The following is a 24,380-nucleotide window of genomic DNA, read 5'->3' as shown; positions in this document are numbered from 1 at the left end:
CTGGATATCATACTACAAGAAATTATCCAAGAAAATTACAGATATCCATAAACAAGAGGGTAAAATAGCAATTGAAATAATCCCACAGATCACCTCCTGCATTAAATCCCCAAATGATAATTCCCAGGAATATTATAGCCAAGTGCAAGAGTTCCCAGATCAAGAAGAAAATACTACAAGCTAGTTCTTTAATGAAATTCTCAATTTCATTAAAGGAGAAACTGTAAGGAGGAAATAAATAGTAAAACCATACGGGGGTAGGGGGGGGGGGTTCAACCTTCCCCTATAAGAACTAGACAAATCAAAACAAACAAAATACCAGGAGAAAAAGCATTTCATCCTTCTCTCTATTTCTCATTCTCCTCACTCCTTTGGGCTCCCCAAATGTTTGTCAGTCACCTGTCAAGTCAAGGGTACAAGGAGAGGCAAATCAAAAATTAATTAGAAATTAAATAATTGAATTCTCCAAAACTGGTTGATTAAAGAACAAATCATAGAAACAATGATTTCATGGAAGAGAATGACAATGAGGAAACAACATCTCAAAATTTTGGGGATACTGTAAAAACAGTACTCAGGGGAAAATTTATATCCCTGAGAGCCCATATTAACAAAAAAAATGAAAGAGAAAATTAACAAATTGGGCATGCAACTAAAAAAACTAGAAAAAGAACAAATTTAAAACCCTCAGGTAAAGACCAAATTGGAAATCCTAAAAATCAAAGGAGAAATTAATAAAAGTAAAAGTAAAATAAGATATAGTAATAAATAAGACTAGCAGCTGGCATTTTGAAAAAAAACAAATAAAATAAAGTACTGGATAATCTAATTAAGAAAAAGAAAGACAAGAACCAAGTAACAGTATCATAAATGAAAAGGGTGATCTCAACTCTAATGAAGAGGAAATTAAGGTGACTATTAATAACTATTTTGCCCAATTATATGGCAATAAATATGGTAATCTAGGTGAAATGGATGAATTTACAAAAATATAAATTGCCTAGACTTACAGAAGAGGAACTAGAATACTTAAATAGTCCCAAATCAGAAAAAGAAATTGAACAAGCCATCAAAGAACTCCTTAAGAAAAAACCACCAGGACCAGATGGATTCACAAGTGAATTCTATTGTGTAATTAGAATCTGTTACCCTAAAACCTACTATACACAGCAAAACTATGATTCCCAGAACCCTACTCACTTCCTGTTGTTACATACTGATGTAGATAGGATATAAATTGGGTGTAGTTCCACCTGTCATGGCTTTGGTGGTACAGGGTTTTTTGAGCAAGTAGAAAAACTAAGTCACATGGTTCTATTTTGTTAGATAATAAAATTTATAAAAATAATAATTGAAGTATTTGGACATAAATTTAAATCCTACACTATCAAACATTTAAAGAACAATTAGTCCCAATACTCTACAAAAGATGTGACAAAATAGGCAAAGGAGTCTTACCAAATTCTTTTTATGATACAAATATGATACTGATTCCCAAGCCAAGAAGACCAAAAACAGAGAAGGAAAACTATAGACCAATATCCTTAATGAACATAGATGCAAAAATATTCAATACAATGCTAGCTAAAAGGCTACAAGTTGTCACAAGGATTATTTACTATGGTCAGGTGGGATTTATACCAGGAATGCAAGAATAGTTTAATATTAGGAAAAACATCCACATAATTGACTATATCAATAAGCAAACAAAAATCACATTATTATCTCAGTAGATGGAGAAAAAGCCTTTGACAAACTACAACACCCATTCCTATTGAAAATACTAAAAAGTATAGGAATAGAAGGGCCTTTTTCTCAAAATAATAAGCAGTATTTATTTAACATCACCAGCAAATATCTGTAATAGGGACAAGTTAGAAGCCTTCCCAATAAGATCAAGAGTGAAGCAGGGATGCTCATCATCACACCTCTATTATTTAATATTGTACTAGAAATGCTAACTTTTTTCATTTGATGTAATCAAAATTATTTATTTTACATTTTGTGATTTTTTTTTAAGTCTTGCTTGGTTCTAAAACCTTTCCTTTCCCCAAAGTCTGATATGTATATACTATTCTGTGTTCACCTAATTTACTTAGTGTCATTCTTTATGTTCAAGTCATTCACCCATTCAGAGTTTATCTTGGTGTAGGGTGTGAGGTATTGATCCAAACCTAATCTCTCCCACACTGTCTTCCAATTTTCCCCAGTTTTTTTTTATCAAATAGTGGATTTTAGTCCCAAAAGCTGGGTTCTTTGGGCTTATACTAGTCTGTCTTGCTGTGGCCACTTAGCCTAAGTCTATTCCACTGATCCTCCTCTTAGCCAGTACCGTATTTGTTTTGACGACCACTGCTTTATAGTATAGTTTGAGATCTAGTACTGCAAGGTCACCTTCCTTCACATTTTTTTTTCATTATTCCCCTGGATATCCTGGATCTTTTGTTCTTCCAAATGAATTTTGGGCTGCTTTTTTTCTAAATCAGTAAAAAGTTTTTTGGTAGTTCAATGGGTATGGCACTAAATAAGTTTGGGTAGGATGGTCATTCTTATTATGTTAGCTCGTCCTACCCATGAGCAGTTAATGTTTTTCCAATTATTTAGATCTAGTTTTAATTCTGTGGAGAGTGTTTTGTAGTTGTGTTCATATAGTTCCTGTGTCTGTCTCGGCAGGTAGATTCTTAAGTATTGTAAACCTTAAAATTTCACAGACTTATGAATGTTAAAAATTTTACTCCACATTGAGGAATCCTCCAATTCCCTACTTGAAATAATTCCCTACCAGATAGTGAGAACTCTACTTGAATGTGAAAACTCCTTGCTATGGTAGTATCCCTACTCCACCCCTACTTAAGACTGCTTTAGGGGAGAAAACTCCTTGCTAAACAATGAAAGTACTTGAAAACCATACTTATAAAGGAAAGAAGTTCTTTGAGCCATGCCTGTTTTTGGAATTGATACAATGGGATGCTAGGTGCCTATAAAGGTGGGGCAACTTGTAAACTACTTAGACCTAAAAGGTGAAAACATACTCAGAGGTTTTCTCTTAATGAAATTAGTCGACACAGCAGCATTTTTTCTGACTTACTAAAGAGATTAATCTATTCAGCTGTGAATTCAAAATGGGCTGTCTTTTGGAAAACATCTACAGAGATTGGTAGATGGAAGAACTTAGGGGAAGTGACATAGGAGATTTTGCCCTTAAAAATAAGAGCTCAGAGAAGAGCTGGAGTTCATTCTGAAACATTCAGATTGAGGAGGTCATTATGAAACATTCAGATTGAGGAGGTCATTATGAAACATTCAGATTGAGGAGGATCATTCTGAAACATTCAGATTGAGGAAGGACTGATTCTGAAACATTCAGATGGAGGAGGGAGCTGGTGAAAGCAGCTGAGATGATGCTGGCCTGGTGTCACTAGAATCCTTGCTTAGGCAGACCTTGTGGTGAGTGTTAAAAGACTGACTGATCTCTCTCTCTTAATTAAGAATCAGGTCTAGGCCATGTTGGCTTAAGGCCCTTCATACTTATTTCCTTTTTCTCTCTTTCTCTCTTTTCTTTAATTCCACATTTGTATTAATTAAAATCTCTATAAAACCCAGTTGACTTGGGTATTTGAATAATTGGGAATATTTCCCTGGCGACCACCTTATATTTGATTTAAAAACCAAGACACTGTAGTGAAACATATTTTCTGTGGTCAAATTTACTCACCCTCTCTTATATCTATCACAATTTATATCTCCCACCATTTTAACTCACTACAGTTTATGGGCTTCACTATTTTAAATCTCACAGTATTTTATACTGTCTAGGGTGATTTTTTTAACTTATTAGCACATCAATTTATTACGTAATACATGCCAATTTTGCCTAATAAATTAAAGCAAGCCCCTTCAGCTTTGACCCTAGAAACAGGATATACGGGGAGACTAATTTTTGTTTGTTAAAAACAATTTATCAAATAGGACTAATTAACTAAAAAGAAAACATCAAACCAGTATGCAAAAATTGATAATCTGATTTCCTTTTTTTTTCCTTTTAAACATTATTTTATTTGGTCATTTTCAAACATTATTCATTAGAAACGAAGATCATTTTCTCCCTCCCCCCCCTCCCATTGGCGATGAGTGATTCCTCTGGGTATCACATGTCCTCGATCTGAACTCATTTCCATATTATTGGTTTTTGCATTAGGGTTTTCATTTAGAGTCTTTCCTCAATCATATCCCCTCCACCCCTGTAGTCAAGCTGTTGCCTTTCCTCGGTGTTTTTACTCCCACCGTTTGTCCTCTGCTTGTGGGTAGTGGTTTTGTTTTTTTTTCTCCTTGATCCCTGCAGGTTGTTCAGGGACATTGCATTAACACTAATGGGAAAGTCCATTATGTTCAATTGTACCACAGTGTATCAGTCTGTGTACAATGTTCTCCTGGCTCTGCTCTTTTCACTCTGCATCACTTCCTAGAGGTCATTCCAGTCCCATGGAATTCCTCCACTTTATTATTCTTTTTAGCACAATAGTATTCCATCACCAACATATACCACAATTTGTTCAGCCATTCCCCAATTGAAGAGTATCCCCTCATTTTCCAGTTTTTTGCCACCATAAAGAGCATACCTATGAATATTCTTGTACATGTCTTTTCCCTTATCTCTTTGGGGTACAAACCCAGCAGTGCTTTGACTGGATCAAAGTCTTTTAGTACCCTTTGGGCATAGTTCCAAATTGCCCTCCAGAATGGTTGGATCAATTCACAAGTCCACCAGCAATGAATTACTGTCCCAACTTTGCCACATCCCCTCCAACATTCATTACTTTCCTTTGCTGTCATGTTAGCCAATCTGCTAGGTGTGAGGTGATACTTCAGAGTTGTTTTGATTTGCATCTCTCTGATTATAAGAGATTTAGAACACTTTTTCATGTGCTTATTAATAGTTTTGATTTCTTTAGCTGAAAACTGCCTATTCATGTCCCTTGCCCATCTAACAATAGGAGAATGGCTTGATTTTTTTGTACAATTGATTTAGCTCTTTATAAATTTGAGTAATTAGACCTTTGTCAGAGGTTTTTGACATGAAGATTGTTTCCTAATTTGTTGCTTCCCTTCTCATTTTGGTTGCATTGGTTTTGTTTGTACAAACACTTTTTAATTTTATGTAATCAAAGTTATTTTACATTTTGTGACTCTATGTCTTGCTTGGTTTTAAAATCTTTCCCTTCCCAATGGTCTGACATGTATACTATTCTGTGTTCACCTAATTTACTTATAGTTTCCTTCTTTATATTCAAGTGATTCACCCATTCAGAGTTTATCTTGTGTAGGGTGTGAGGTGTTGATCCAAATCTAATCTCTCCCACACTGTCTTCCAATTTTCCCAGCAGTTTTTGTCAAATAGTGGATTTTTGTCCCAAAAACTAGGATCTTTGGATTTGTCATAGATTGTCTTGCTGAGGTCACTTACCCCAAGTCTATTCCACTGATCCTCCTTTCTATCTCTTAGCCATTACCAAATTGTTTTGATGAACACTGCTTTATAATATAGTTTAAGATCTGGGACTGCAAGGCCACCTTTGTTTGTATTTTTTTTCATTATTTCCCTGGATATACTTGATCCTTTGTTCTTCCAAATGGACTTTGTTATGGTTTTTTTCTAATTCAGTAAAAAAAAAATTTGGAAGTTCAATGGGTATGGCACTAAATAGATAGAGGAGTTTGGGTAGGATGGTCATTTTTATTATATTGGCTCATCCTACCCATGAGCAGTTAATGTTTTTCCAATTGCTCAAGTCTAGTTTTAGTTGTGTGGAGAGTGTTTTGTAGTTGTTTTCATATAGTTCCTGTGTTTGTCTCAGCAGATAGATTCCTAAGTATTTTATTCTGTCTAAGGTGATTTTGAATGGGATTTCTCTTTCTAATTCTTACTGCTGAGATGTGTTGGAAATATATAGAAATGCTGATGACTTATATGGGTTTATTTTGTATCCTGCAACTTTGCTAAAGTTGTTGATTATTTCAACTAGCTTTTTGGTCAATTTTCTAGGATTCTTTAAGTATACCATCATATCAACCACAAAGAGTGATAGCTTGGTCTCCTCATTGCCTATTTTAATGCCTTCAATTTCTTTTTCTTCTCTAATTGCTTCTGCTAGTGTTTCTAGTACAATGTTAAATAGAGGTGATAATGGGCATCCTTGTTTCACTCCTGATCTTATTGGGAATGCATCTAGTTTATCTCTATTGCAGATGATGTATGCTGATGGTTTTAGATATATATACTGTTTATTTTTTTTTTTTTAGGAAAGGCCCTTATATTCCTATGCTTTCTAGTGTTTTTAATAGGAATGGGTGTTGTATTTTATCAAAGGCTTTTTCTGGTTCTATTGAGATAATCATGTGATTTTTGTTGGTTTGTTTGTTGATATGGTCAATTATGTGGACGGTTTTCCTAATATTGGACCAGTTCTGCATTCCTGGTATAAATCCTATTTGATCATAGTGAATGACCCTCCTGATCACTTGCTGGAGTCTTTTTGCTAGTATCCTGTTTAAGATTTTTGCATCGGGGGCAGCTGGGTAGCTCAGTGGATTGAGAGCCAGGCCTGGAGACGGGAGGTCCTAGGTTCAAATCTGGCCTCAGACACATCCCAGCTCTGTGACCCTGGGCAAGTCACTTGACCCCCATTGCCTAGCCCTTACCACTCTTCTGCCTTGGAGCCAATACACAGTATTGACTCCAAGATGGAAGGTAAGGGTTTAAAAAAAAAAAAGATTTTTGCATCTATGTTTATTAGGGAGATTGGTCTCTAGTTTTCTTTCTCCATTTTTGACCTGCCTGGCTTTGGAATCAGTACCATGTTTGTGTCATAAAAGGAATTTGGTAGAACTCCCTCTTTGCTTATTATGTCAAATAGTTTGTATAGTATTGGGATTAGCTGTTCTGTGAATGTTTGATAGAATTCACTTGTGAATCCATCAGGCCCTGGGGATTTTTTCTTAGGGAGTTCTTTGACGGCCTGTTGGATTTCTTGTTCTGATATGGGATTATTTAAGAATTCTATTTTTTCTTCTGTTAGTATAGGCAATTTATATTTTTGTATATATTCATCCATATCACCTAGATTGGCATATTTCTTGCCATATAATTGGGCAAAGACGTTTTTAATGATTGCCTTAATTTCTTCTTCATTGGAGGTAAGGTCCCCCTTTCCATCTATGATACTGTTAATTTGCTTTTCTTCTCTCCTTTTTTAAATTAAATTGACCAGTACTTTGTCTATTTTGTTTGTTTTTTCAAAGTACCATCTTCTTGTCTTATTAGTTCAATAGTTCTATCACTTTCAATTTTATTAATTTCTCCCTTAATTTTTAGGATTTCTAATTTGGTTTTTTTCTGGAGGTTTTTAATTTGTTCGCTTTCACGTTTTTTGATTTGCATGTCCAATTCACTTATTTCTGCCCTCCCTAATTTGTTAATAAATGCAGTCAGGGAAATGAATTTTCCTCTGACTACTGCTTTGGCTGAATCCCATAAGGTTTGAAAGGATGTCTCACCATTGTCATTTTCTCCATTGAAATTATTGTTTCTATGATTTGTTCTCTAACTAACCAATTCTGGAGCATCATATTATTTAATTTCCAATTGATTTTTAATTTTGCTCTCCATGTACCCTTACTGATTATTTTTATTGCCTTATGATCTGAAAAGGTTATATTTATTATTTCTTCTTTTCTGGTTTTATATGCCATGTTTTTATGACCTAGTGTATGGTCAGTCTTTGTGAATGTGCCACATGCTGCTGAAAAGAAGGTGTATTCCTTTTTGTCCCTATTTTTTTTTCTCCATTTATCTATTAACTCTAATTTTTCTAAGATTTCTCATTCGCCTCTTTTACCTCTTTTTTATTTTTTTATTTGATTTATCTAAATTTGATAGTGGTTGGTTTAAGTCTCCCACTAATATGGTTTTACTGTCTATTTCTTCCTTCAGTTCTCCTAGTTTCTCCATTAGAAATTTGGGTGCTATATTATTTGGTGCATACATGTTGATTACTGATATTTTCTCATTATCTATACTCCCTTTTAATCTGGTCTATTTTTGCTTTGGCTTTGTCAGATATCATGTTTGCAACTCCTGCCTTCTTTCTGTCAGTTGAGGCCCAATAGGTCTTACTCCAACCTTTAATTCTGACCTTGTGAGTCACCTCATGTGTGTTTCTTGAAGACAATATATGGTAGGGTTTTGGATTCTAATCCATTTTGCTATTTGTCTATGTTTTATGGGTGAGTTCATCCCATTCACATTCAAAGTTATGATTGTCATTTGTGAATTCCTGAGCATTTTGATCTCCTCCCCTAATTCTGACCTTTTTTCTTTTGCTATAACATTTTATACCAGTGGTTTACTTTAAATCAGTCCCCCTATTCCCCTTCCTTGTTATGCTTCCCTTTCTGGCCCCTCCCTTTTTGTTCCCTTCCCCTCCCCCTCTCCTTCACTCCCTTTTTGTACTCCCTCTCCCCAGCCCTCCTTAGTTTTCCCTTCTCCCTTATCCTGTTGGATAAGATAGAATTCAAGATCCCAATGGATCAAGATGCTTTTCCCTCTCAGAGTTGATTTCACTGAGATTAAGGTTTAAGTAACACCAATTAGCACTCTTTTCTACTCCTTCTTATAAGAGAATTCTTCCCCTCTCCTTCCTGTGTGTATCTTTGTGTGACAAAGATTATTCTATTTAATTTATTTCTATTTCTTCAAGTATATATTAGTACCATCACTGATTCCCCCTCCTTTTTTCTTTCTTTTTGTTTTTTTCCTCCAAATCATGTTAATGCCCCAATCTTTCCCTATGAGTGATTCTTCTGATTACTCTATTAATGCATACAATTTTGAGAGTTACACATAACATTTCCCCCATATGTTAATATATATAATTTGATCTAATTGTAGCCCTTATATAAGAGAGTTTGAATAAAAGGGGGGGAAAAGCATTTTTCTCCTTTTCCCTTTCTTTCATATTTACCTTTTCATGTTTCTCTTGCTCTTTGTGTTTAGATGTCAAACTTTCCACTGAGTTCTAGTCTTTTCTTTACAAGTATTTGGAAATCTTCTATTTTTTTGAATGCCCATACTTTCCCCTCGAAGTATATAGTCAGTTTTGATGGGTAGCTGATTCTTGGTTAAAGACCCAGTTCTCTTGCCTTTCTGAATATGATGTTCCAGGCTTTGAGTTCTTTTAGCATGGCCGCTGCTAGGTCTTGTGTAATCCTTATTGGTGCTCCTCTGTATCTAAAGTTTCTTTTTTTAGCTTCTTGTAAGATTTTCTCCTTAGCTTGGGAGCTCTTGAATTTGGCAATTGCATTACTGGGGGTTGTCTTTTGGGGATTTAGTATAGAGGGTGTTCTATGAAGCCTTTCAATTTCTATTTTGCCCCCTTGTTTGAGAACATCAGGGCAATTTTCTTCAATTATTTCTTGTATGGCATTGAGATTTTTGTTTATCTCTGGTTTTTCAGGTAGACCAATGATTCTCAAATTGTCTCTCCTTCCTCTGTTTTCCTGGTCTGTCATCTTGTCAGTGAGATATTTTATGTTTTCTTCTAATTCATTAATTTTTTGACTTTGCTTTATTAATTCTTGCTGTTTTGCAAGATCATTGTCTTCCAGTTGCTTGATTCTGGTCTTTAAGGACTGATTTTGCTTTTCAGTTTGGTCTGCCCTGCTTTTTGAGGCTTCCAGCTGTTTCTCCAATTGGGTGTTCTTGTCTATCAGACTGTTGACCTTTTTCTGAATTTTTTCCCATTTTTCTTGCCAAAAGGTTTCCCTCTTTTGGATAAGCTCCATTTTAAGTTCTTCCAGAACTTGTGGAGAATTTCCATTTTGGGGGGGGAAAGTTTTGATTTTGTTTGAATTCCATCCTCTTTTTCTTCTGTAGCCTGGGTTTTCCCTCCGTAAAAGTTTTCAATAGTCACTTTTTTGCTTTTCTTCTTGGAGAGTTGATCTTGGGCAGTATGAGCCATCCCTTTGGTGGTTTTCCCTTTTCTTTTTAGTCAGAGGTCTGAGTGAGATGGGAGGGTTTTCCGTGGATTTAAGTGGCGGTGCTTTTGCCTCTGGCTGGTTCTTCCCCAGCAGCCTCCGCAGTTTGTTAGCGCGCCCACCCATGTGGTCCGTAGTCTCCTCTCCCGTTTACAGGAGTCTCCTGTGAAAACGCTCTGAGGGGTAGTTCCCTGGTAGACATTGTCAGTTCCCAGGGATCCTACCATGCCCGCCCCCCTCACTACAGCAAGGAGCAGAGCTTTTGCCTCAGGCAGTCTCTTAAGAGTCTCCCCAGCATCCGAAGTTTGCAAGAGCCCCCGCGGTCTGTGTGCTCTCCAGTGCGCAGGGCTCTCCTATGAAACCGCTCTGAGGGGTAGTTACCTGGCAGTCCTAGTTTGATCCCAAGGACCCTGGTGTGCCCCCCACCCCCCCATCACTACAGAGATGTTCCTCACTCACTCTTTCACTGGTCCCTACTCTGGTTCCATAGGTGAGGTGGGGGAGGGTGGTTCAGTTCACATTTGGATGTGAGCTTTTTCTCCTTTTTATAGTGTGGAAATGCTCAAACCCCACGTACCTTCATTGCCGTGCCCTACTTTAGAGTCCCTCCATTCTTCCAAAGATGATTTTTATGCTCTTTTGAGGTAGTCTATTTCGTTGGGTGCTGGGGAGAGGAAGCAATTCGCGTCTAGATTGCAGCCATTTTTACCCGGAAGTCTGTCTAGGGTGATTTTAAATGGAATTTCTCTTTCTAATTCTTGCTGCTGAGATGTGTTGGAGATATATAGAAATGCTGATGACTTGTGTGGGTTTATTTTGTATCCTGCAACTTTGCTAAAGTTGTTGATTATTTCCACTAGCATTTTACTTGATTCTCTAGGGTTCTTTAAATATGCCATCATATCATCCACAAAGAGTGAGAGCTTAATAGCTATCTAGCTACTGTAGCTGCTATAGTAATTAAAGAAGAAAATGAAATTGAAGGAATTAAAGTACACAATAAGGAAACTAAACTATCACTCTGCAGATGATATGATGGTATATTTAAAGAATCCTAGAAAATCAACTAAAAGTTACTGGAAATAATTAACAACTTTAGCAAAGTTGCAGAGTACAAAATAAGCCCACATAAACCATCAGCATTCCTATGTTTCCAACAAAACCCAGCAGCAGTGAGAATTAGAAAGAGAAATTCCATTTATAATTACTCTAAACAAGATAAAATATCTGGGAACCTAACAAATTAATTAAATGAACACAACTACAAAACAGTCCACACAAATTAAACTAGATCTAAACAATTTGAAAAACATTAATTGCTCATGGGTAGGATGAGCTAATATAATAAAAATGACAATCCTACCTGAATTAATTTACTTATTCAGTGCTATATCTATCAAACTACCAAAAACTTTTTTATAGAATTAGAAAAAAAGTATTACAAAGTTCATCTGGAAGTACAAAAGATCAAGAATATCAACGGAAATAATTTTCAGCTTGGTGCTTGAGGATTTTTAATTTGTTATTTTTCTTGTTATTTTTAATTGCATGCCTAATTTGTTAATCTGTTCTCTATTTTACTGATGTAAGCAATTATATATTCCCAAAAGTACTTCTTTAACTGTATCCCATGAATTTGGTATGTTGTCTCATTGCTGTCATTCTCCTTAATAAAATTATTGTTCCTATGATTTACCCTTTGACCCATTTATTCTTTAGAATTAAGATGATTGAATTTCCCATTAATTTTTAATCTCTCTTTCCATGGGCTTTTATTGAATATAATTTTATTGCATTATGATCTGAAAAAAGATGCATTTAATATCTGCTTTTTTGCATTTGATTGTGAGGTTTTAATGCCCTAATACGTGGTTAATTTTTGTGTAGGTACCATAACCTGCTTAAAAAAGGTATATAGTTTTCTATTCCCATTTAATTTTATCCAAAGGTCTGTCATATCTAACTTGTCTAAATTCTATTAACTTCTTTCTTTTGTTTTGTTTTGTTTTGTTTTTTTGTCAGATTTATCTAATTCTGAGAGGTAAAAGTTGAGGTTCCCCATTAGTTTTTATTATTTCCTCCTATACTTCATTTACTTTCTCCTTTATTCTCTCTCTCTCTCCTTTCACCTTGTCTCTCCTCCTAAGTATTTTATATCTGACTACCATCCCAAATGTTCTTCCCTTCTATAAGTCTTCCTCCTTTCCTTTCCCCTATTCCTTTTTACTTCCTTTTAGGATAATATAGATGTTTATATCTGAGTATATACTTTATTCCTTCTGTGAGTCAAACCTGATGAGAGTAAGGTTCAAGTGTTTCCCCTACCCCCATCTTCCCCTCTTTTGTTATAGTTCTATTAGGCCTCTTTTATGTGAGATCATTTATCCCATTTTATCTCTTCCTTCCCTTTTCTCCTGGTGTAGTCTTCTTTCTCCTCCATTAATTTTGCTTTGGATATCTTCCCATTATAGGCAATTTACACCCATACCCTCTATGTATATTCCTCCTAATTGCCATAATATTGATAACATACATAGGAGTTGTAAGTATGGTCTTCCCATATGAGAATATAGCTTAATAGTTTAGTCTTATTGAATCTTACATTTTCTCTTTCCTGTTTACTTCCTTATGCTTCTCTTTAGTCTTCTGTTTGAATGTCAAATTTTCCCATGTTTCATTAGGAATTCTTAAAAATTCTCAATTTCATTAAATATCCATCCCCCCCCCCCTTTATTATACTGAATTTCACTGTGTAGGTGATTCTAAGTTGTAATCCTACTTCCTCTGCCTTCTGAGATAATATTCCAAACCCTGCAATCCTTTAAAATGGAAGCTACAGGAGAATGCAAAACCATGGGAAGATAGCATATGTAGATCAGTCTCCAGCAAATAAGGACAGGTTGATTTGCATTTATCCTGCATATTTAAATAACAAGAAGACAATTGCTGAGGGAAGACAGATTCCAATTGACAAAGCTGGTGAGAATCCTACAGCTACAGAAATACAAGATGTATGCCTGGCAGTTGGACTTAATGTACACATTGAGAAAAATAAAATATACTCCAGACTGGAATCATGATCTTCAATATAGGGGCAGAGTATGGGTTCAGCTCAAGCACGAAGATGGCAGCCTATGACTTGTATGGTTCCCATCATGAAAGTTGGTAATGTTGTATGCAGCTGAAATGATTCCTAAGCTAAAAACAAGGAAACAAAAAACAGGAGGTGGTGATCAAAGTCTTCAACACAGAAAGGGAGGTAAAAAATGGAAAAGGGAAAAAGTGATCCACTGACTCATATGATTGCCGAATATATGTCAATCCTACAAAAGATAAGGATGATTTGCTCCTGAAGTGAATGATGAAAAGGGAAATTTCACTTAACTGAAATATGTATGTTTGTTCCTCTCAACTTCAACTGAATAGTCAGCCAAGTTGAGTTTATGAAATAAAATTAGTGGTATTGGAAAGTTGCATCTAGCCTTTATAGAGCATAAAGTCAGAAATTTTTTGCAGACCATCACTGAATTGTTAGAGAAATATATATGTATCTTTATAAATTTAAAAGTCATTACTCAGTGGGCTGTTACAACTTTTAAGTCATTTGCTCTTCTATATTGTTTATCATACTATGTGTGAAGAAAAGTCATCTTTTCTTAATGTATTCTGAATTGAACAGATTCATCATCTTTAATTTACAGTCTGTCCAACTTTTGTGAATGTTTAAGTTAATGAAAGATTTTAAATTGGAAAAAAATAAAGTGGAAGCTGCTAAGTCTTGTGTAATTTTGATTTTGGCTCTATGATATTTTAATTGTTTCTTTTTGGATATTTGAAGTATTTTTTCTTTAGTCTGGAAGCTCTGGAATTTAACTATAATAATTCTGGGATTTTTCCTTTGGAGATTTCTTTAAAGAGGTGATCAGTGGATTCTTTCCATTTCTATTCTAGCCTCTGATTCCAGGTCAGGGCACTTTTCTTTGATAGTTTCTTGAAGATCACAAGGTTCTTTTTTTCTCTCTCTTGGTTTTCAGACAGTTCAGTAATTCTTAAATTATCTGTGTTCTATTTTCCAAGTCAGTTGTTTTTCCAATGAGAAATTTTATTGTTTTCATTCTTTTGCTTTTGATTATTTCTTGAAGTCTCATGGAATCAGTTTCTATTTGTCTAATTCTATTTTTTTTTAATTATTTTATTCAGTGAGCTTATGTATCTCCTTTTCCTTTTGGCTACTTCTTTTTATGAACTTGTTTTCTACATTGAATTTTTGTACCTCTATTTCCATTTGGCCAATTTTACTTTTTAAGAAATTTTTCTTTGGCAAATTTTTAGATATTTTTCCATTTTTTGTCTTTCCTTTAAAAAGCTGTTGAATCTTTTTTCGTGGTTTTCCTGTATTACTCTCATTCTTACCCACCTCCACATACCACAGTTTTTCTTCTAACGTTTTTGTTTTTATTTTTAAAGTCTTTTGGGGGGCCTGAGACCAATATAAATTTTTATTTGATGCTGCACATGAAACATTTTTGACAATGGTGTCCTTTAATATGTTTTTCACCGTATCTATCTAGAGTTCTTTAAATTATAGTATTTATTATTTTTTTTTAAATTATATTATACAAGTACCTAGAGTTCTATTCTTTTTTTGGCTTTTTGGTTAATTTTTACTAGTTTATGTCATATTTTCTTTTTCTTTATTTTACTGTAAAGTTGAGCCTTGCTTGTGGGCTAGAGAAGGTGCTATCACATATTTCTTGTGCTGAGGCTTGGGGCTTTGCTTCTGGCTTGCATCATCCCTCAAGATCTAGATGCTGTCCAGAGAAAGAACTGAGAAAAAAATGTGGAAGTAGAAACACAAAAGAAAAACAACTGCTTGATCATATAGGTCGATGGGGATATGATTATGGATGTAGACTCTAAGCGATCATAATAATATGGAAATAGGTCTTGATCAATGACACATTTAAAACCCAGTGGAATTGCTCATTGGCTGGGGGGTGGGGAGGAGGGAAATCTTCTAAATTAATTAATTAAAGATTTTCAATTAAAAAAAGATCTAGATGTTGGCTTACACTAGTAGGGGGTTTCCCCTGTTGGCTTCCACTGGTGGGAAGCCTCACTGTTGCCTTGCACTAGAGAGAGACATCACTTGGACAACTCTAGGAGTGGAGCCTCACCACTGCCCTGCCCCAAGGAATGGAGCTTCACCATTGGCCAGCCCCTGGGATGGAGCCATGCTGTTGGCTGGACCCAGGGGTGGAACCTTGAAGAAGTTTAATGTCAGGCTGCTAAGGAGGTGGGGCCTCATATGGTCCACTGGGGTGCAAGCCCATCTTTGTTGTTGCCTGCTTAGACTTAGCTCCGGTCCTCCAAGCTGCTCTGGTCTGGAAAACTGCTTCACTTCTCCAAAATGTGGCATAAGGCTTTTGTTTAGGCTTGTTTGGAGGGGGATTTGGAAGGGCTTAGGAAAGCAACTTCCTTACTCTACCATCTTGGCAATAGAAGTCCCAAATTGATACTCCTAAAGCAGAAATCCAAACATGTCATTTTCCAGAAGTTTATTGAGGTCATTAAATTAATTTAATTATTAAAAAAAAACAACTCCTGTTTAGCATTTAAAGTCTTTTGCAATCTGGTTTCAGCCCACTTTTCCAAATTAATTATATATTCAATCCATATTCTTGATAAAAATGTCAACTTACTATTGCGGGTAAATAATATTCCATGTCTTTTCTTTGTGCCTTTGTACAGGCTGTCTTCCATAACAAATGTTCTTCCTAATCTCAATCTCTTAGAAATACCTCCTTTCAAGACCCAATTCAAGTGCTACTTTCTATAAAAGGCTTTTCTTGATTTTGCCCTGTCCCCCCAAATATGTTTATTTTGTATGTATAACACATTTACTTATTTGTACACAAGCTGCATTCCTTAGTGGAATGTAAGGACCTCAAGGCTACCTCATTTTTATCTTTGTGCTCTCAGCACCTACCTTGTTGAATCTCTATGTAGATTCCCAAATCTAATCTCTCTCTCCTAAATTCTAATTCCACATCACCAACTGCCTTCTAGTCACCCAAACTCAAAATCTAAGTGTCATCTCCAACTTTTCATTCTTTCTCACCTGGATATTGACTCTATTGCCATATCTTGACTTTTCAACTTTCACAACATCACAACTCTATGTCCCCTTCTCACTACATATAGCCACTATCCTGGTTCAGACTCATGTTACCTCTCACCTTAACTACTGCAATAGTTTTCTAATTAGTCTCACTGCCTCAAGTCTCTCTCCACTCTAATCCATCAGTCAAAATGAAGGATGCCAAAGTAATTATTTTAAGCCTTTACCTTCCACCTTAGAATCAACACTGTGTATTGGTTTCAAGGTGGGAGTGGTAAGGCCTAGGCAATGGGGGTTAAGTGACTTGCCCAAGGTCACACAGCTAGGAAGTGTCTGAGATTTGAACCTAGGACCTCCCATCTCTAGACCAGCCTCTCAATCCACTGAGGCACCCAGCTCAGGGTATTTTTTTCTAAAGTATAGTTCTGATCACATCATACATACTCCCTAGCAATAGACATTCTCAATAAACTTTAGTGGCTCCCTATTACCTCTAGGATCAAATATAAATTCCTCTATTTGACATTTAAAGCTCACTTCTTTTGGCTTCACTCAAATCTTCTGCAGTAGCTTTTCCAGTCCCAAGCTGCTCCCATACCGCCCCTACATGATGACTCCTTATTTTGTATCCCCAGTGCATAACATGTCTATCACGTAGTAAGCATTCAATAAATATCTTTGGCTTGAATGATTGAGCACTCATATCAATTATTAGTCACTACCATATCTTGTGCTATTTGATTATCTGCAATTTGTCATTTAATAATTTACTGCTTCTAATTACTATAACTATATAAATGTTGTCTACTTAGTAAGTTTTTAAATTTCTTTGAATTCAGAGACAGCCTTACATTTTTTTCTATCTTCTATAATATGCATTCAATAAATACATGCTGAATTTAATTAAAAATATTTCTTTCCTCTTCTAAAGAGAAAAGCTTTACTAACATAGAAAACCAATTAGACTAATCAGGTCAAAGAGTCTTCTGACTATTGAAGGAGTCTCAAAGTGAACATATATAACATAGTAACTAGATTCTAGAATGGAATAAAGGTAAATTCTAGGTGGATTAAACAAGTAAACTGTTAATACTCTATAAGATCTAGGTAGCCAATTGATCACCTGGCTTTAGTCTTCCATCCTTGGCAGCTGTTCCTTTCTCCACAATGTTGCATATCTGAAGATAAGGTCCATGTTGGAAGACAATGAGTCCTAGTCCTTGGGATCTCATTTTAAGAGAGGTCTTTATTATTGTGCCCAAGGCATATGGTGAAGGCAGCATTTGAGATGGAGGCTCCCCTTTAAACAGAAAGACAGCAATGTCTATCTAACATCTATTTTCTATGGACATAAATTTCATAACAGAAAATTTAAGGATTAGAAAATTACCTTTTTAAAAAATTCAATCCATTAAGTACTTTTACCCAGGGAAACGTTTTTGACAGTAATTGTTTTCAGGTCATGGTTAATTTTTCAATATTTCACAAATAAAATTTTAAAGAAATGACAATAATTGCTATTTTTAGACTCTTCTCTAATTCCACATATCTTAGTTTGGAAATCAAAAATTAAATACAATTTTTAGACTGTTAAATACTGCACTTTCTCCAGTTTCAATCTCCCTGAAGTGCTACTTAGGGCTGGGAAAAACTCAAATGTGATCAGGCAAATCTCTTGGTAAAGTTGGGGAAACAGAATTATTCCATGGTTAATAAATTCATATTCCTTCCTCTATCTAATTTTACTTTCACCATCAAAACTTTGGGTCTTACTCGCTGAAATAAAATGCCTAGCCTGACCAGTAATTCACTGTGATTAACTACCATTTTCCAGAAATCTGAGAAAATGATGGTCACCAAAGAGTATAAAGGAAAAGAAGTTTGGTACTAGTCTTTTTATTAAGCTCAAGAAATCCAGAAGTATGAAAATCTATTATTTAATACTAACCACAATTTAGTGGTATTCTGCATAAAGGAAATAAAAATGATTCGTTATTAATAATACATCTTAATTTATGTAATGGAGAAAGCATGGCATAGTGTATAAAAAAACTGGACTTGGTGCCAGGAAGACAGCATTTGAATCTTAGCTGTGTTGACCCTGGTCTGGGCAGAAATTTAACCTTTGTGAACCTCAGTTTCCTTGTCTATAAAATGGAGGTAATAAGAACACCTATTTCATATTGTCAAATTAAATAATGTAATTAAATCTATTCATAGCGAACTATTATTTGATTCTCAAAATTCTGGGCCAAAAAAAAAAACTGCTGAGGGGGAAAGGTGCTACTTTTTCAGGGCTAATATATTACTCCCACTTTACAGAAACTGTGACATGGAAGTTAGACCAGAGATCTAATCTACTTCCTTCTAGTCAGGTTCCCTTAAATGCTAGTGCCTTCCCCCTCAGACTACCTTCAATTTACCCTGCATATATTTCGCATGCAGTTATTTGTATGTTCCATGCTCCATTGGAATGTAAGCTCCTAACAAATGTTTGACCAACAACTCACTCGTTTTTACAGGAACAAAGGAAATGATCTGCCCAATGCCACAAAGCTAGGGGCAAAGTGTAATGGTAGGAGCAAAGTCAAGGTACTTGCCAAAGTTACCTTAGCACAGCTTAAAGCAAAGGCTCCTTCATTCTTTGTATTTGCATCCCTTTGTCCCCATTCAAGACTAATATCATCCTGCTTACATTTCAGAAACAGTCTGGAGTGGCGACTGCCCCTGGGGAGTCATGAGGACCTAGGTTCAAATCCTGCTCTGACACATATCAACTGGATCACCCAGGGCGAGTCATTTGACCCCTGTGCCTCAGCCTCATCCATAAAATGAAGAGAATGACGGGGGGGGGGGGGGGGAGGGTGCCGGCTCGGGGCTCTATAAAGCTCCTCTTACCTGCCTCTTCCTTAGCATCCAAAGGAAGACTGTCTTTCTTCGAGGTTTTGCGCTGAGGCTTCACGGACCTGAGAAAACGTTTCATGGTTGGGGGAGTGGAAGGAGTGAAGTGTTGGGGCGAGGTGACCTACGAGCGCCACCCCAGAACCAGCAGCAGTTTCCTCGTGGAAAGACCCCCGGCCAACCTCTACGCCAATCCCACCAGGGGAACAGAGCGTTGCCTCCAACTTCCACCAACAGTTTTGGACGCCACGGGCTCAGGCTCGAGACGGCGACCCCGGAGCATGCTCCGTTAACACGGAGCCGAGACGAGCACGCTCCAGGACCCATCCAGATAATGCCTCCAGGTGGCGCTGTGCAGTCGCACAGAGTTCTTTAAACCCCAGCGAGGGCGGGGGAGCACCGCAGAGGCTGGGAGCTTCCGTAGGGACTTCCTTGGGGAATAGGAAGGAAGCTTGTGAGGGAAGTGCAACCGAGGGATGTTAAGGAGATAAGGGGAGAACGGGAGGAGGACCAGATTCCCCGACCCGAATACTTAAATATGTTTTGTCCTTCAGTTGTGAGCTCCTTTTGGATCGGGACTATATTTTTGTCTTTTTTTTGGTATGCCCAGGGCTTTCTTGGCACAGTATCTTACACATACTAAATACTAAACAATGCCTATTGTCTTAGGAAGGAAGATGAAATGCAGAATTTTGTTAGGAAAGTGATAATGAGCTTCTCTGAGAAGGAAGGAAAAATAAATGGGCTTCAACTATTAGGAGAAAAATTCTGAATAGTCAGAAAGCACTCTTCTGCACAGGAGCAGTCTCCTGGGCAAAGCTGTGGAATCTTCCTGAGGAGATCCCATCTACTTAGAAAGGTTTATTGATGGTATAATCCTTCCAAAAGATGGCTACTGATTTCCCTTCTGAATAGGCATTTCTTGATAAAGGGTCGGTTTAAATATTGAACAAAAGCCATTTTATTGAGCTCACCACTTTACAAAAATTAACACTTTAAATTTCAAAACAACTCAAGTAATTATGTGCTTCTTTAAGGCAAAAAGAATTACTATATAAAGTAAGAGATTAAATAATTTTAGGACTGGCATCTAGACTGATATCTAAAATTTCCCTTTTCCACTGAAAGCTTTTTACCTAATCTAAAAATAATAAAGGCAAACATTAATTCAACAAAGAGGGGTTTATTGGAATAAAGTTAAAAATTCTCCCCAAATCCTAGAAACAGAAGTTTTAAATCTGTATTATTAGCAAATAAACAAAATGTGAAGATGGCTATTTGACAAGTAAAAAAGTAAACCAAAAAGAATTAAACAAACATGATTTTTAAAAGTTAAATTCCAATAATCAGCCAGCTTAAGTATAGCAAAATTATGGGGTTTTTGTTTGTAATATCAAATTTAAAAAAAATTTTAATCCCACCTAGGTTTTCATTATTCATTATTAAAATTCATTAAGTTCTTAAATTTTCTTTGAAATATTTTTACATATACTATTTAAAATTTCAATCTCTTGGTTTTATTATATCTCAAAATAGCTTTAAATCAGTCTGTATGTTAACACAATATGGTATCTTTAGTCAATCATGAGTTCCCAAAGATATTTCTGCACTTTCCTTTCTACATAAGGCAGTAAACACAGCTAAGATGAATTTCCTATAGCTCTGTAGAATTAGGAATGCAAACAGAACAAATACACAAAGTTGCAGGATTTTAACACCAAGAATCTATTTATGAATAGAGGAAGGGTTTATGACCAAATGAGAGACAGAGAGTTCATAAGAGATGAAATGGTTAATTTTTATTTGATAAAATTTAAAACCTTTTGTACAAACAAAACCAATGCAGCTAAAGCAAGAAGAAAAGTAGCCTCAGAGTTGTCAGTAAGTTGGGGGGGGGGGGTGCATCCCAAGTATATGAAGAATTCCCCTGGCAGAATAGATGGATGGAAATAATTTGTTGTAATGCCATAAAGGCACCTGAAGCAGACACTGTGGAGTGCCTCAAGCTTGGTCAGACATTGAAGAAGCCAAGGTCATCCATAAGGAAGTCTAAGGTATAAGTATTTCAAAAACGTTCTCTAATAGGATCACCTATTAGGACACACACACATTGGCCTGAGCTGAGAAACATTTCTGCTCTTTGAATTTTCCCCTTCTTGAATATCAAACCTAACTTTTATTGGCTTGGACTAAAATCACTATAAATAGCTTTACATATTAACAGCATTTTAAACAGCACAAGATTCTTGGCAACAAAATAAAGCAGGCCTCTACTTTCCCTCTCTCACAGGATGGTGTTTTAGAACTTTTCCTCTCAGGGAAACATTATATCCTAAAATCTCTCCTCTCCTTCACAACTGAATTTATCTTAAAAGAGTGATATGGGGGTATTTTACATGCTACTTGTGTTTGGTGCTCTTTATAGCCCTTAGTCAAAAATTACAAACTTACTTCAGTGGTGAGAGTAGGTAATTGGAGGGACTAATGAATTTTGAGAAAGGATCAGTAGTTGAATTTCTTACCCCTCATTAATCATATGACCAACATAATAAAGGACTAGACATTTTCTCCAATCTTCAAACCTCTTCAAAACAGGAATCAGGTGCAAGAGACAAAGCGATTTCATTTTCTCCATAATCTAGGGCACCAAAGACCCAAACAAGCTAAAAACTCAACAGAGAGAGCTAATCCCTAACCCTAATTTACTCATTTAGCATATTCTCCCCATTACTCATCACACTCCTCTGAGCAAGGCTGCATAAACTGACTCACCTGCTTTCAAAAGAATCTACACCCCATCTTCCCTCTCACTCTCAGTGAAGAGGCTTCCTTATTGGTCTTCTCTTAGTGCCACTGAGATGCTAATGGAAATTTGTTCCCTTGGACCACAAGATCAAATCAGTCAATACTTAAATTAATTTACTGAAGCTGAAACTTAAATATTTGTTCAGGATTGTGATAGTGCTATAGTGCTCTGTAGCACAATTGAGCTCAGCCAGATAATGGCAACAGAGGGAACAGGGGCAGGATATATATATAAAGTGTGTGTGTGTGAGTGAGTATGAGTGTGAGTGTGAGTGTGAGTGTGAGTGTGAGTGTGTGTGTGTGTGTGTGTGTGTGTGTGTGTGTGAGAGAGAGAGAGAGAGAGAGAGAGAGAATCCACTAAGCCTGAGGAAAAGTGCCAAGAATCTTGATAGGGCTAGATCTATCCTCTCAGAAATCACCTGGGACAAAGACTGAGGTTGACTAACCATTAATTACCTAGTATAGAAGGAGGATGAGATCCAGCCCCCAGGTAAACTGTCATCAAAGGATGTATGGCCTGCAGAGCAAGAATAATTTGTAGAACAGAAAAACTTGTGTCCATGGTGGCAAGTCTCAGCAAAGAAATGAAAAAGAGGATAGCTGATTGGGAACATAAATATAAAGTAAAGGATAGTCTGGGGTGGGGGGTGGGGAAGAAGCAATAACATTCAAAGTTAGAAAAGCAAATTGCTATTCTCTACATTTTTATAATTGATTTTATTCTGTATCACAACCATTTTATATACTGCCAAAGTCATGTTTCTTTGTCTCTGAGTTAAGTCCAGATCAGCTTTCCTCTCTAAACTAATTCAGTTTAGAAGTTCAGTTTTCTGGTTAATCACTGTTCTATCCTTGCGTCAAGGAAATCTGTTATCCTTGAAGGATACAGGGGAATGCCAGGGAGTCTGGTTTGTTATCTCTGCAATAGTGGCTGTCCTTCAAAAAAAATCTGGTCTGTTATCACTGTGACACTAATTAGCTATGCAAGTGGACACCACCAATGAGCTTTCCCTAGGAATAAGATAGGAGAGGTTGTTGCTAGCTCAGCATTCCAGACTTCCATCCAATCATATTGTTTTCCATTTATGATCTCTTTTTTAGCTTTTAGAGACTCTTCCTTTTGTCTCTAAAAATAATCTGTCAGCCCTCATTCAAGATCTTTCAGCTTGTTGAGGGGCTTAAGACCCATTTTATTGGTAATTGTTAGCCTTACCAATAAATTGGATGTGTTCAGAACTTTGTGCCTCAGTTTATCTTAGTTTTGATCATAACAAAAGTATAACCTCCATTCATGCAAAACATATTGATCTCAAAGACAACATCTATGGAGACATCTTCAGGATAGGACTCAGAAGAACCCAATAATTCAAATAATTGAACACCATTCCACAAGAAATAATACAAGAAAACTGTCCACAACATCTGAATACAGAAAATAAAGTGCTAATTGAAAGAATCCAAAGATTATCTCTAGAAATCTTCCTATGCTGCAAAACTCAAAGTTAATTGCACTTTGACAAACAAGAAGTTCTATAAGCAACCAAGAGAAAGACCTTCAAATATAAAGGAAAAGAAATTTTAAAATTCAAGACTATTGGACATGACTGAAAAAAGACCGATCAAATTCTACAATCTCCAGAAACCACAGAAAGAAATGGAATAGTGTTCCAAAAAGCAAAAGAGCTCTAGTTACACTGCAAGGTGATCTACTGCAAATCTGAGTCTATCCATAAATGAAAAGAAAGGATGGATAGTTCATTTTTTAAAAAAAGGAATCATTCAAAACATTCCTAGATTGAAATCCATACCTGAAGAGATTATTTGCTTTTCAAACATCTCAGACCATATAAGTAGAAGGGCAAATAAATATAGCAACTAACACAACAGAGAAACCATTAGGAGATTTCTTTCTAAATGTACATGAAGAGACAAAAATAAAAGCGGAAATCAAATAGAAGTGGTGATAAACTGCCCTGAAACATCATGGACCATAAGCCTCAAAACACTCTGACTACAGGTGAACCAATATTTCTTGTGGGACCAACTTACAGAAAAGGAGGACATCTAAAGGAAAGAGGAAGAATTAAGATAGAAGGGTAATGTATAATGTAATCATGTCAAAGGCTAATGATGAAAGAAAAGTAACTATTGTAGTATCTCAGAAAGAAAAGCGTCTATAGGAAAATGGAGAAAAGGAGAAAGAAAGGAAGGGAACCTTTGTTTTTTTATGTCAAATGGGGTACCACTAATAATAATGAATATTACCTTCATCCACTGGATATTTAGAGATCACTCATCCTGCCTTAGAAGAAAAGGAATCAGGCAACTGGTACTAGTAGCAGGGCATGGGCTTAGAAAAGATTTTGAGGCAAACAGGGGGGAAATGGCCAAAGGAAGAAAAAAGGTTATTAATGAACTGCACAATCAGGGATATTTTAGGAATGTAAGAGGGGAAACTTAGACTCAATCTGCCAGAGGAACAAGACAAGTGGGGGAAGGACAAGAGGAACAGAGAATTCCA

The 24,380-nt window shown here is 36.2% G+C and overlaps 1 protein-coding gene across 2 annotated transcripts in view; it reads right to left on the bottom strand.

The window, feature by feature from the left end:
• The window catches only part of PDZD9 (PDZ domain containing 9), a 46,579-nt gene extending 27,212 nt beyond the window's left edge, over nucleotides 1-19,367 (bottom strand). The window contains exons 1-2 of one of the 2 annotated variants that reach the window (XM_007498233.3): nucleotides 19,052-19,367; nucleotides 17,277-17,453 (exon numbers count right to left, since the gene is read on the bottom strand). In XM_007498233.3, the coding sequence (XP_007498295.1) occupies nucleotides 17,277-17,453; nucleotides 19,052-19,136 (262 nt within the window). In that variant the 5' untranslated portion in view covers nucleotides 19,137-19,367. The remainder of the gene's footprint in view (nucleotides 1-17,276; nucleotides 17,454-19,051) is intronic. The other variant, XM_001377182.4, reaches the window with a different exon arrangement.
• Nucleotides 19,368-24,380: the final 5,013 nt, after the last annotated feature.

Source organism: Monodelphis domestica, chromosome 7 (assembly GCF_027887165.1).
Source record: "Monodelphis domestica isolate mMonDom1 chromosome 7, mMonDom1.pri, whole genome shotgun sequence".
Classification (NCBI taxonomy): domain Eukaryota; kingdom Metazoa; phylum Chordata; class Mammalia; order Didelphimorphia; family Didelphidae; genus Monodelphis; species Monodelphis domestica.
This window is presented reverse-complemented; position numbering and strand designations above follow the sequence as displayed.